General features: G+C 40.3%; 1 protein-coding gene across 1 annotated transcript in view; it reads left to right on the top strand.

Annotated features, from left to right (window-relative positions):
- The first annotated feature begins 699 nt into the window (after positions 1–699).
- The window catches only part of LOC114668817 (actin nucleation-promoting factor WASL-like), a 32,540-nt gene continuing 20,669 nt past the window's right edge, over positions 700–12,570 (top strand). The window contains exons 1-2 of the mRNA XM_051921394.1: positions 700–849; positions 5,001–5,141. Of these exons, the coding sequence (XP_051777354.1) occupies positions 721–849; positions 5,001–5,141 (270 nt within the window). The 5' untranslated portion in view covers positions 700–720. The remainder of the gene's footprint in view (positions 850–5,000; positions 5,142–12,570) is intronic.

The raw sequence follows: 12,570 nt of genomic DNA, 5'->3' as shown, positions 1-12,570 counted from the left end.
CAATAAAGAGCAACTAGGCCGATTCCAGGGTTACAGCAGATGAGGAAAGATTAAAAGAGCTGAACCTTTTCAGTTTATGCAAAAGAAGATTAAGAGGAGACATGATTGAAGTGTTTAAAATTATGAAGGGAATTAGTCCAGTGGATCGAGACTGTTATTTTAAAATGAGTTCATCAAGAACACGGGGACTTGGAAACTTGTTAAGAGTAAATTTCACATTAACATTAGGAAGTTTTTCTTCCCACAGAGAACCATAGACACTTGGAATAAGCTACCAAGTAGTGTGGTAGACAATAAGACTTTAGGGACCTTCAAAGCCAGACTTGATGTTATTTTGGAAGCATTAGGTAGACAGGATTGGCGAGCTTTGTTGGGCTGAATGGCCTGTTCTTGTCTACATTGCTCTAATGTTCATGAGCGACTAAAGGTAGGCTTGTATCTCCCTGCTTGTGAAAGGCCCTGTGCCTCTATTTCTGTGTACCTGCCTATGACCTGGCACCTTTGTATCTTTCTTCCCCCTTGACTCCCTAGACACAATAAAGGCTTGTGCTCCTCCAGCATGTTCAGAACGAGTCCCACAATAAGCGTCTTTGCACACTGGCACACTGTCTGTGTGTAGATTCAACGGCACACCCTCAGGGCACACATTTGCATCAAGAAGGGAAATAACAGCAAAAACAAGTTAGCCTTTCTCAAAGTGTACTAGAACAAAGAAGAGCAATGGACACTTGCGGGGCACACAATCAACTAAACACATTGCCAGGCGAACATAAAGGAGGGATTCTCTCTTGGCTCGTGTCAGAAGAAGACAACGCAGTGCTGGCCGACCTGATTGGAAACGAGAGCACGGTGAGTCCTTTGGGGGGTGCGGGGGGGGTGGGGTGCAGATGTACTTTAACTGCAGACCAACAGAAGACATGTTCATGGGTGTCTCCTGTGACTAAAAAGACCAAGTGCACTCAACTTTGGAGTGTGGCCAGGGCTGACTTAATTTAAATTGATGTTTTATTTATGACCTTTTTGATTAATAGCCCTTCCTTGAATATTCATGAAAAAAACTGTACTTTGCAATTTATTAAAGTTAAGTCTTATTTTGTATCATTTACAATCTAAAATGGTTGAGAAGAGCCTGAACTCATTTATTTAAATAGTGTTTTTAGAATGCAGGACACGTGCAATAAGCATGCTTAGAGGTGAGTGATCATAAATTGACTGGGTGCCCATCTGCAGTTCATAGTATCATTTGCACTTGTGCTTAAATAAGAATCAGCTCAAATAACTAAAAACGCAGTGCCAGTTTGTGAAAGAAAATGAATCAGCGCAGCTCAGGTGTACTTCATATCCAGAAAATGCTGAGGTATTTTATACAGTAGGGGTTGTTACTTCTTTGTTTCTCAATGCCACACTTGAGTTAATCTGCTGTGCCAATGGCAGCAGGGCACAAGTGAACATTCTCATCCAGCCTTTGTAAGCTTAGTCTCTTTATTTATACCCACACTCACTACCTACTAAAGCACCTTTTCAAATTGTTGCGTAGAAGAGAGCATCTAACGCTTAAATCCAGAAAATATTTCAAGATGCAGCAACTAGGACTGTGACAACTGGACCTTCATCACCCCTCCATACAACAGCAGTACCACTGGAAGGGGAATTTCAGTTCATTTTACACAATATCATTCTGTCTCAAGAAAGAGGGAAGTAGAAAATATTTCCATAAAAAAGAGATGAAACATTTGCATTCAAACTGCTTTCATTAGTATGTCTGTTTGTAAACATACAACTAGGATATCAACTTAAACCAGCTAGTAGGAGCTCCACATAGCTCCTGGATTCAGTCTAGACTTCCAGGCCTATGGCTTTATGGGTCCGCGATGGATACTGTATGGTTCTGAAAAGTCTGATTATGATATCCTTCAGTGTGTTGCGAGTCTTAATCTCTAACACCTCTTCCCAGGTTTCTCTTTCAAACTCTGTACATAACCCTGTCACTTCAGAGTATCCTCTAGTGTTAGGCCCACAGTCACAATCCTTTAAAATAGGAATATTGTTTGCTGCTTCACCTTGCTACATCTCAGTATATTTTGGTGTTAAACCCAATGGGTTTATAAAGTCAGTAAATTTTGCATATTTGCATATACTGTATAACAACACAATTTTCAGTAAATAAAGTTGTAAGTGGCCAGAGTGATTGTTATTCACCATTCTTTATTAAGAGTGGACACTTTGCTTTTGCTTTAGGATTTAATATATTATTTTCAGAAATAAAACAAAAGAAAATGGCATGGACAGAAATTTTGGGACACCTAAGCTAATATTTTGTAGCACAGCCTAATCCTTGTGTTTATCTTTTAACTTCTAAGAGGTCCCAATAATTTTGTCCCATGTTATTTTCATTTGTTTTAATATTTTTTAAATACAATATGTTAAATAAAGTCCTAAATTAAAAGCAAGGTGTCTGCTCTATGGAATAAAGAATAGTTGATGCTAATAACTTTTGACATTTTTAATGTATTTCACAGAAAATTGCAATTCTTTTTTAAATAGTGGAAAGGTAGAAAAACCCTTGACCGCATCTGGAAAGAAGATGATCGTATTACATGTCAATATTGGGTGCTATTACAATTAAAGTTATATCAATATAGTTGATTCAGTGTGACCAGAAAAACTGTTTTTGCAATTAATTCCTAGCTGACTGTTCCTGTCAGGTCTGAATACATTCTGAGATGACAGCCCAGAGGTTGATCCCAGGAGTATATTTTCCAGTTATACCTAAAGGATCAGCCCTGTAAAGTCTGGATGTCTTCCAGTGTTGTGGCTTATGGGTTGATCCTGTCAAACCTTAGCATTCCTAGCTGTTACACCTCAGGATTTGCTGATCTTATATCTTAGTATTTCCAGGTGACTCACCTATGAGTTTGTCTGGCTGTCATTATACTGTATCTAAAGAGCTGTTTTTTATCTCATTGGATCAGAGAGAGAGCTGATACAGTGCATTGCCGCACCTACCACATGACAAACCAACTCAGAATCCCAGATTAGGTGCAGCCATGCAATGGGTGACACCTCAGCACCACACTAGTTCAGATGGAATGGAACAGTGGGTGGTTTTTATGGTGGCTGGAGTGCCAATCCTACCACCAACCCCCAAGTTTTCCCTTGCAAGCTGGAGGACCTGCTTGCAGGTTAATGTCATACCCAGGACCGAGTAATTGCAGGTTAAGGGCCTTGCTCAAGGGATGAACAAAGTAGAGTCACTTTTGGTGTTTATGGGATTCGATTGCCAGTGCAGATCCCTACCTCAGAGCTGCCACTCTGCCCCTATTAAAATATCAAAGTATAATAAAACGGGAGTATTTTCCTTTGTATTTCTGCCATATTCTAGTATGTTCAATGGTTACACAACAACATCAAATGCTATTCATCCAAATCCTCCTACCAGTTCAGTTGTTTTATCCCGTGTGTTCGTAACACCTTACTCTGTCGCACATACAGTGCTGACCTCGCCTCTGGTATCACACACCAAGGGTTGGGGACCGATGTTTCTGAGTGCTTTTAAGTTTTTTTGTTTCTTTTTTTTTAAACATTTTATTAATTTTATTAAAATCAAATAGCATTTCATACAAATAAGTAAAGTTTAACAAGACTAGGTTTGAAAAAATCATCCCCCACCCATGAGAAAGAGAGCTAGACCAGCAGAGTAAAACTTTAATAATAGTAAAAATATGTAAATAAATAAATGAATCAAAATAAATAGAATAAGAAAGCGGGGAGACAGTCCGCTTCCTCAATTGAAATGCTTATTCTAAAATGTTATTGATTAGATCCTGCTCAGTTTTGAACAGATCCTCTAAGACAGAATTAGATTTTTCCAGTTTCAAATAGTATAGAACATCAGTTACCTCACTGACTTAAAAGAGGTGGTTTAGGGTTCTTCCAATTGAGCAAGACAAGTCTACGTGCCAATAGTGATGTAAAGGCAATTACAGTTTGTTTGTCCTTCTCCACTTTAAGCCCCTCTGTGAGACCACCAAACACAGCTGTTAGTGGATTAGGAGAGAGTGTGACACCAAGGCTGACTCAGAGACATTTAAAGATTTTGGTCCAGAATGATGTTAACTGGTGCAGGCCCAAAACATGTGGCCTAGGGAGCTGGAGCTTGATTGCAACGTTCGCAGGTTGGATCTTGCCCTGGAAACATTTTGGACAATTTTAAACGAGACAGAAGCGCTCAATCTATTATTTTAAGTTGAATAATTCTATGCTTTGCGCATATGGAGCTCAAGTGAATTCTGTGCATTGCTACCTTCCACTCCTTTTCTGAGATGTTGAGTGAGAGATCCTTTTCCCACTGGGATCTTTGAAAGGGAGGGATAGTAAAATGATTTTAAAGCATTAATTGAACCAGGAGCAGCAATACCGCAACAACTCATCTCAACATCAGACATCGCCTTTAAAGACTTGGTATTGTAAACCTGCTTCGTTGTGCCAGGATAAATTAGAACTCTAAATACCAATAAATAGCCAGCCTCTCTAAGTTGGGCGTTTGTCTGTCAGTCTGTCTGTGTCCTGTTTTATATATTTTAACATACAGTTATCATATTTCTATAATCCTTGTGTTTATCACTAAATTGCATTATTCTATTTCTCAAAACAAGTGTGTTTCAGTTACTTTGATATGTCTAAAGGCCAGAGACCCCCTTTTACAGAGAAAGGTAAGGAAAATAAAGTAGGAACCTTACTGAATTATTTGATTAATTACTGGAAGGCAATTCACCTTCCCATTCCTTCATTTATTGGCATCCCTCTGGGTGGGCACTATAAATCACACGGTTTCTTACACTGACTACTCATATCTCAGTAACAGAATAGATTCAGAAGTCACTTGAGTTTTAGCGTTGAGTGTTTATATGAATGTACAGTAAGTAAGTCCCACAATTTGAAAGTAAAAAGAAGGCCATGGTTAAAAGAGAGCTCATTTTTGTTTCCATTCTTGCTCTCAGGTTCTCACAGCTGCAGTTGTGCAAGTATTTTTTGCTCTGCCTGAAGACCGGAGCCAGTGGACACTGTGTCATCATGGAGTGGTTTGTTTCATCAGAGACCACGGCCTGCGGTCCTACTTCCTCAGAGTGTTCAACATCAAGGTAAATAAGAAGTGAAACCTTGAATCAGCATGTGACATATAGTGCTACTGTGCTCCTCACCTCATGAAAGCGATAAAAAATAAGGTGTAAATGTAGGCGCTCTCAGTTTGTCGTTTTAGAGTGGCATACAACTATGTTATGCAACTCCAATCACTTTCTGCCATGGCTTAACAGTGCATACATTTCTTAATAACAGTACAATCTCATTAAATAAATTAAGAGATTACAATAACTGATCTTTTACATCCCCTAGCTTTTTGCTCAAGTTTTCATACACATTATGCATTCATTGTCTGAAATGTTAACGTCTGTCCTGAGGGCTGACACCATAACCGATCTCCAGAGGCAGGATGGGAACTGCCACCGTTGTCAGTACCAAACGTGTCAAGCAGTGATGTCCCCAAATCAGAAATGTTCAATCACCCCATCAGACCTCTGCTTCTACGAAGTCAGCATATCGTAGTTATGCAATATGTAATGTGTTTAAACATTTGGTGTTGATCAAATAATACTGCAGCCACTTCTGCCAAATCAACAAAGCTGTGTTCCCACTTTAATCTTATCCTTAGCCACCCTGAACAATCCTGATGGATCTGAATGTACAAATATTTCATTATAATAATATTATTTATTTCTTTGGCTGAACTGCAAAATAAAGCAGTGAGCAGTTCAAATATTTTAAACCTGACATGGCTTGGCCCATCACCATATTATCCAGTCAGTCCGTCAGTCATTTTCTAACCCGCTTTGTCCTCAACAGGGTCACAGGGTTCTCCTGGAGACTCTCCCTGCCCTGCTAGCATAGGACGCCAGGTAGGGAACAAACTCTGGACGTGGCACCAGTCCTTCACGGGGTGAACACACACACCAAAATTAGGACTGCCGATTCATTTAACCTGCAGGGCTCTGGACTTTGGGAGGAAACCCACACTGACACGGGGAGAACAGGCAAACTCCAATATCATCTACCTCAGCTCAAACCAAGTATGAACCCTTAATATGGAAAAGCATTTCAACAAGACCTTTACTTAAAAGAGTAAAAATACTTTCATTAAAATTTAAGTTGCTGCAGTGTTTTTACTTGTGTTATTGTTTGCCCTTTCGTTAGATTCCTTCTCCTTCCTCATGAAGTATTCCTTTCCCCAGAGACCCAAAAGAAAGCTCTCACCAGCTGGAAATCATTTTTTCTGTTTTTTTTTTTTAAACTCTACTGCCTATGCAGGATTTTGACTCCCACTGCTCATTATGTGTCACAAAAAGGCAACCTTAAAAAAATGAGATGACAAATATGCAGGCAACTTAGTAAGCAGATGATCTGTTACGACAGAAATAATGACATATCTGATACTACTGCTATATTTGATCCAGATTCGTACTACACCATGTGCACCAGATCACATTCATATCCAGATCATTATCAATGATGGTTCCGCTTGCAGTATCTACGAATTTCAGTATCACAGCTCTACTGCAAAATCCACATTAGAACACAAGAATGATATCAAACATCAGCACACTGTTTAATGCAAAAAAAAAAACAAAAAAACTACCATATATGATATGCAATAACAAATCCATATATAAAAATAACACAACAAAAGATTAAGTTATTGCTGAGAAGAGATATTGCAGAGGCATAGGTGTGTACAGAACCTTTAAATTGACCGGGTGACTCTGGAGTCATTGAGACAGGTGGAGCCCCAGAAGACTAAACTGCCCGACAATCTCCTGAGTCATGAGGACGCTGCATTTGCATACCTACAGTTTACTCTTGTGTGATTCAGCAATAGCAAAATGGCTTAAAGGGCGAACAGGCCTCAAGTTAAACAAAAACCAGACCAGTGCCTGTATTTATCAAGCGTCCTAGAATTACTCCTAGCAACTGCACTAAAAGTGTGACTAGGAAGAGAATTTGTCCTACCTCAGAGCAGGATGTGAGTAGTTATGGAGTGTCCTACCCCTTCACCCACGGGCAGTTCACATTTGAGAATGAATGACCTCAGGATTATACAGAACATTGAGCCACTAAATGGCACTCATGATGACATTTGGTACTTTCTTTGAAAATCATGACGACGCTTCTAGTGTTCTGATACTAACACTAAGGATTCACCACAAAGATAATAATAATAAAGTAGTAATAGAAGCTGATAGCACACTGTAATTTGCCACATATAATTGTGTTCTAAGCTATCCTGTTTTAAAATAGAGATGAGGGGTCCAAACATGAAAGCAAAAGCATCAGAGGTTTTTAATTTAAGAAAGTGTGCCTTCCTCATTTCTGACAAGAAAAGTAAACTGGAAGTAATACATGTGGTCACAAATTCTTGGTATAATTTTCTTAATGTAAGGACTCATTTTCTGCTCGCTTGCCTGCTTAGAGCGGCCATTGTGGTTGGACTTCTAACATTTACCCCAGGCGCCCCCAACCCAGTTCATTACATTTCTGTAGCGTCAGGCTGTACATTATCCTACTTTGTTCTCTGCAGTTCTTAACCTTCAATAATTACTTTTTGCCATGGCTCATAACAAATGATCCTCTGGATAAACGTGTGTGGAGTGTTTGATATAATGGCAGAGCAGTCAGCGTGTCCTGAAATCATCTCATTCAAATATCCATCTGTCGTAATTCAAAGCAAATACTGTGCAGGTGACACATGTGTACTTAAATCATTATTTCACATGCCATGTGTACTGAAATTGTATATTTTTTATAGGAAATGCTGGCACAAACACTGAATAACAGAGACACAGTTGCTGTAATGACAGCTGTGCACTCCAATCATATGCCGATTGTTTACCTTAAAACACACCTAGTTTTTGCCCATTGCATTCTGTGTTGTTTTCCATAGCTTACAGAGTGAGATTCACACCAGGCAGCAGCATGTGCGTGTTGGGGAAGTGTGTGCATAAGACTTTCAATACACTTTGTGGACATAACAATTAATCTGACCTGAACTGATTACACTGCATAGCCCTAGATTTTTGAAAGAGCCAAGGCCACCTGCATGTCAATTCTAAATTCGCATTGCCAATCCGCACTTTCTGTCGCATGATATGTGCACAATACTGAGAAAAAGAGAAAAGGCAGATAATGCCATAAAGCCAAAGGATATTTTTTAACAATAAGAGCAGAAAATGAGTTGCCAAAGTCAAAAACACAATCTGTAAAAATATAAAAGTTTCAAGAAAAGACTAAAAGCAAAAAAAGTGAACAATTCTTATGACTGCCAACACCAGAGTACACTCGGATTAACAACACTGAGCACCAATTTCCAGCTTACCTTTATAGAGCTGGGGGGCGGTCCCTTAACAGTGATGGCTGAGTTGCCCCGCCTCTTGGGAACCCACCCACAAAATTCAAGGAGCAGCAGAGAATTGCAAGATACACAGATACTAAAATAACTGAATAGAATAAATGGAACAGACAATATGCAATTCAACAAATAATAAATGAACAGAACAATCCATAAGTAAAATACATTTGTCAAGTGATTGTCTGTGAACCATTTGGGCTGGAATCTTGATCTTGGTCTTATGTTGAAACATATGATGTGATATGTGCAGTAAGGCAAAAAAATTGGGTAGCAGCAACCTCCGTGATGTTAGCGGGATTTGCGTCTTTCTTACAGCAAACTGCTCAAGAGGGTGACATGGCAGCAAGGAAAAGAACAGTAGTGCCATCTGCTGAGCATCAAGTGCAGGAAACCGAATGTACATGAGACAGAGCAGTGCCTGGACAAGCGGACCTGTGCTTGTGTCCTCACACCAAAGCGGTCATTATGATCGCAAAATATAGTGGCACACACCATAATGGTGACACACTAGTGGCAACATCTCCTGTGCATGAACCCAAACACAGGGAGGAAGAGCAAGAAACAGTAAGATGAAGACACTGATGACACTGGCAACAATAAAATGAAAAGACACTGAAGCACTCATCAAAGCGAGAGGTACGCCTGAATATAGAGCCATTGAGCAGCTGGCTAACATCATGGCTCATCGACATGACAGACATACTCCACTGTACTTTTTCATACTGAAAACAAAAGAATGTGATGCCTGAATAGAACTGTTCAGCTTGCTCTGTATGAACCACCAGAATTGATAAAAGACATTATGACTTTGACAGGAAATGACAGAAGAAACTACTTAAAACACTTAATGTCACGACCTAGGAGTCCCAAGCAACAAGGGTTCCAAATCATGTAGTCCCAAACACTTCCAGTAATGCTCATTAGAGGGGGATATCACTGTCAAACCCCAGCTAGTAATAAGAGCAAGCACTGAATCTTTATAAATAACTAACTGTGTAAGCCTGTGCTGTAAAAAAGCCCAGGGTCCTAGAAACTATTGCAATCATCAGAGAAAAAATTGAAATGTTGAGATGTCAGGTAATTGAAAGGAACTACTCTGGGCATCTCTCTCCTAGGAGGTTCCGTGTTGCCGATGTGCTCGCATCGCTTGTGTATTAGTGGCGTGAGGAAAAGTAAAAGGGATACTGTTTTGCCGATGTTAGCAGCTTAGCGACTTTGTCTTTCTTCTGAGGTTTCGTTTTGGTGAGGTGCTGGACTCACTTGTGTTATTAAGAATTATGTGGAGCCCTAACCCTGACTCCACCTCTCACTTCTGGGCCAGACAAACACATACACTTCCACGTGTAGATGTTTATACAGTATATATGAAAAGGTTTATTGTTCACAGAATTTAATTACTTGTAACAAAGGCAACCCAAGTCAAACAAGATTTATAGAGTAGAGGGAGTAAGGGAGAGATGGGCAGGTGACCCCGACTCTTTGGGTACCAACCACAAAACAAACGGAACATAGCAAAGCCAGCTTATATACGTAAACATAACCAAGCCAAAAATAAAGAATGATGCTCATAATTAGCATAAATTAAAGCAAGAGCGGCGTTTGGGGGTGGCAAGTGGGGCGACCGCCTCAGGCCCCGCGCCTAAGGGGGCCCCGCTTTTGAGGTCTGTGTGTCCCAATCGAGTGGATTTGTCAAGTTATATTCTCTAGTTATATTTTGATAAAGTCAGTGTGTTATCTTGCAAAAATTTAGCTCAATACTGTAATGAGAAAATCTAGTGTATGTTAACATTATTTTTATTAAATTTGCACACGAGTTTATACAGTCAACACATACCTGTAACAGGTAACGTTTGACGGAACCAGCCCCGCGTTGGGTTGGTCAGCCCTAGGCCTGGCACACCCCTAAGGCCACCTCTTAATTAAAGACTCATAAATGAACAAAAGATACATGAGACATGAATTGGAACTTCAGCCAGGGGAGAAACCCTGCCTGAGACTTGGCACATAATAGGTATTTACAGCTCCTTATATTTTGCATTTATGGGAGGCTCAATTAATAAACCCCCAGAAGATGGTGCATGCATTTTCAGTTCCCTTTTATTTTAAGGCTGGAGGTCAGTGTTCCCCTAGTAGGAGAAAAAGCAATGGAAAACACGATCATTGAAATAGAACAAAAAAGATAAAAAGGAGCACTTTAAACAAGAGCCGTGGAGGAACCACAGGATTCAAAACCAGGATGATGGATCTGTGAAGCAGTAGCACTAACCATTCTTCTGTCTTGCCATCTGATCGATAGCATAGTTTATAAAATGAATTTCTAAAAAAGTCTAATACATTTCTAGCCAGTAACCAGTATATGATGACTGAACTCTGCTTTCATGCTCCAGGGCCAAGTGAAGGTTACGACTGGATATTGTTCAGACTCAGCCAAACTATTTATTTAATTATTTCCACTTATTTTTATAAGACTACAGATCAGCAGCTTTGAACTTCTGTGCCCCCTGGTATCCCATCCCATGGTTATGTGTTTACTATTGCTTCGTTTCCATTTCATGAGAAGAGCTTAGTAAAACTGTGCAATTTATGAAAAAGCTATTTCTTTCTGAAATTTCATTGTGTTACTAGTAAGGTTAACCAGTGTTTGGCTATCTGGGTACTTTGGCATTGAATAAGGAATGTGCTGATTTTTCTCTGTCAAAATGAGTCATTGGTTGAATATTGAGAGCCTGGGACTTTGAGCTACACCACCTTCCCATGGGAGTGATTTGTAGAGTGCCTGCTTTTCAGAAATTTTCCTGCTTTCGGTCAGAACATGCAGCACAAAACAAGCCGCCTCAGCAAAAATGGAAAATATGGTCACTTGGGACGCTCTGCTGCATGAAGCACGTGCACACTTTCTTCTTGGCGGTGCATTGGTTATTATTGCAGTCTCTCAGCTCTTGGCTTTGAATTGCGGGCCTGGAATTTGCCCACCCTTTGAAAGTTTGGTGTCTGCAGGGGCTTTCATAACTTGGCCCAGTGTCAGAACAATTGGTGTGCTGTGCAGAGTTAGATGCCTCCTTACACACAGTGATGCCATCGATGGCACTGGCTCCCTGGAACCTGGAACTGGATAATTGGGTTAGGAAGAGGATAGACATTTCCTTACGGTGGCAAATGATCAGATATCTAATCTACTTATAAAGAATATTTGGACGAAAAGCGACCCTGTTAGTTCACTATTTTATTCATGCAGTCTTTTGGTTTTGCATTATTTTTAGTTCCTGCAGATTTTGTTTTCTATCTACGGAAACAAAGAAACTGCTTGTGCCATTTTTGATTTGACCAGTGCCATCTACAGCATCTAGCCATCTCTATTAAGGCGTACGCTCAGAGATATGCAGGGGGATGAGCCTATGGTGGCCTGGATAATGGACTATCTGTCAGGCAGACCACAGTTTGTGAGACCAGGAGACTGAGTGAGCAACACTGCAGCATCACAAGAAACAGTCCTGTCTCCTTTTCTCTTCACTCTATACACCTCCAACTAAAAAAAAATAACAGCAGGTCATGTCACTTGAGAAATTCTCAGAGGATTCTGCACTTATGGGGTGTACTGATAAAGGGGATGAGACAGAGGAGAGGTGTCAGGTGGAGAACTTTGAGCCTTGGTGCAAAGAGAATTGTCTGCACTTTAACATCAGCCAAACCAAAGAACTGCTTATTGACTTTCACCATCCCAAAGAGCCCCTATGTCTGGTCACATTATACTTTGAGTGGGAGGTTTGCTCCTACAGGTACATGAGGGTCCACATCAGTGACAGGTTGGACTGGTCTCGGAACACAGAGGAACTCTATAAGAAGTGGTTGAGCAGGCTCTTTTGTGTAGTGACATCCTTCACGTCTTCTGTAACTCTGTGATGGGCAGTGCAATTGTCTATGCTGTAGTGTGCTGGGCTGCCAACGTCACGTCAAGAGAGGCCTACCAAACCAACGGGCTAATTGAAAGAGGAGGCTCAGTTTATGGGATGCACTCTGGACCTCCTTGATGTCGTAGCAAAGAAGAGAATTAAAACAAAACTGAGTGTCATTATGAACAATGCTGCACATTTTCTCTCGGACATAACAACACT

The sequence above is a fragment of the Erpetoichthys calabaricus genome, chromosome 18 (assembly GCF_900747795.2).
Source record: "Erpetoichthys calabaricus chromosome 18, fErpCal1.3, whole genome shotgun sequence".
Lineage (NCBI taxonomy): Eukaryota > Metazoa > Chordata > Cladistia > Polypteriformes > Polypteridae > Erpetoichthys > Erpetoichthys calabaricus.
This window is presented reverse-complemented; position numbering and strand designations above follow the sequence as displayed.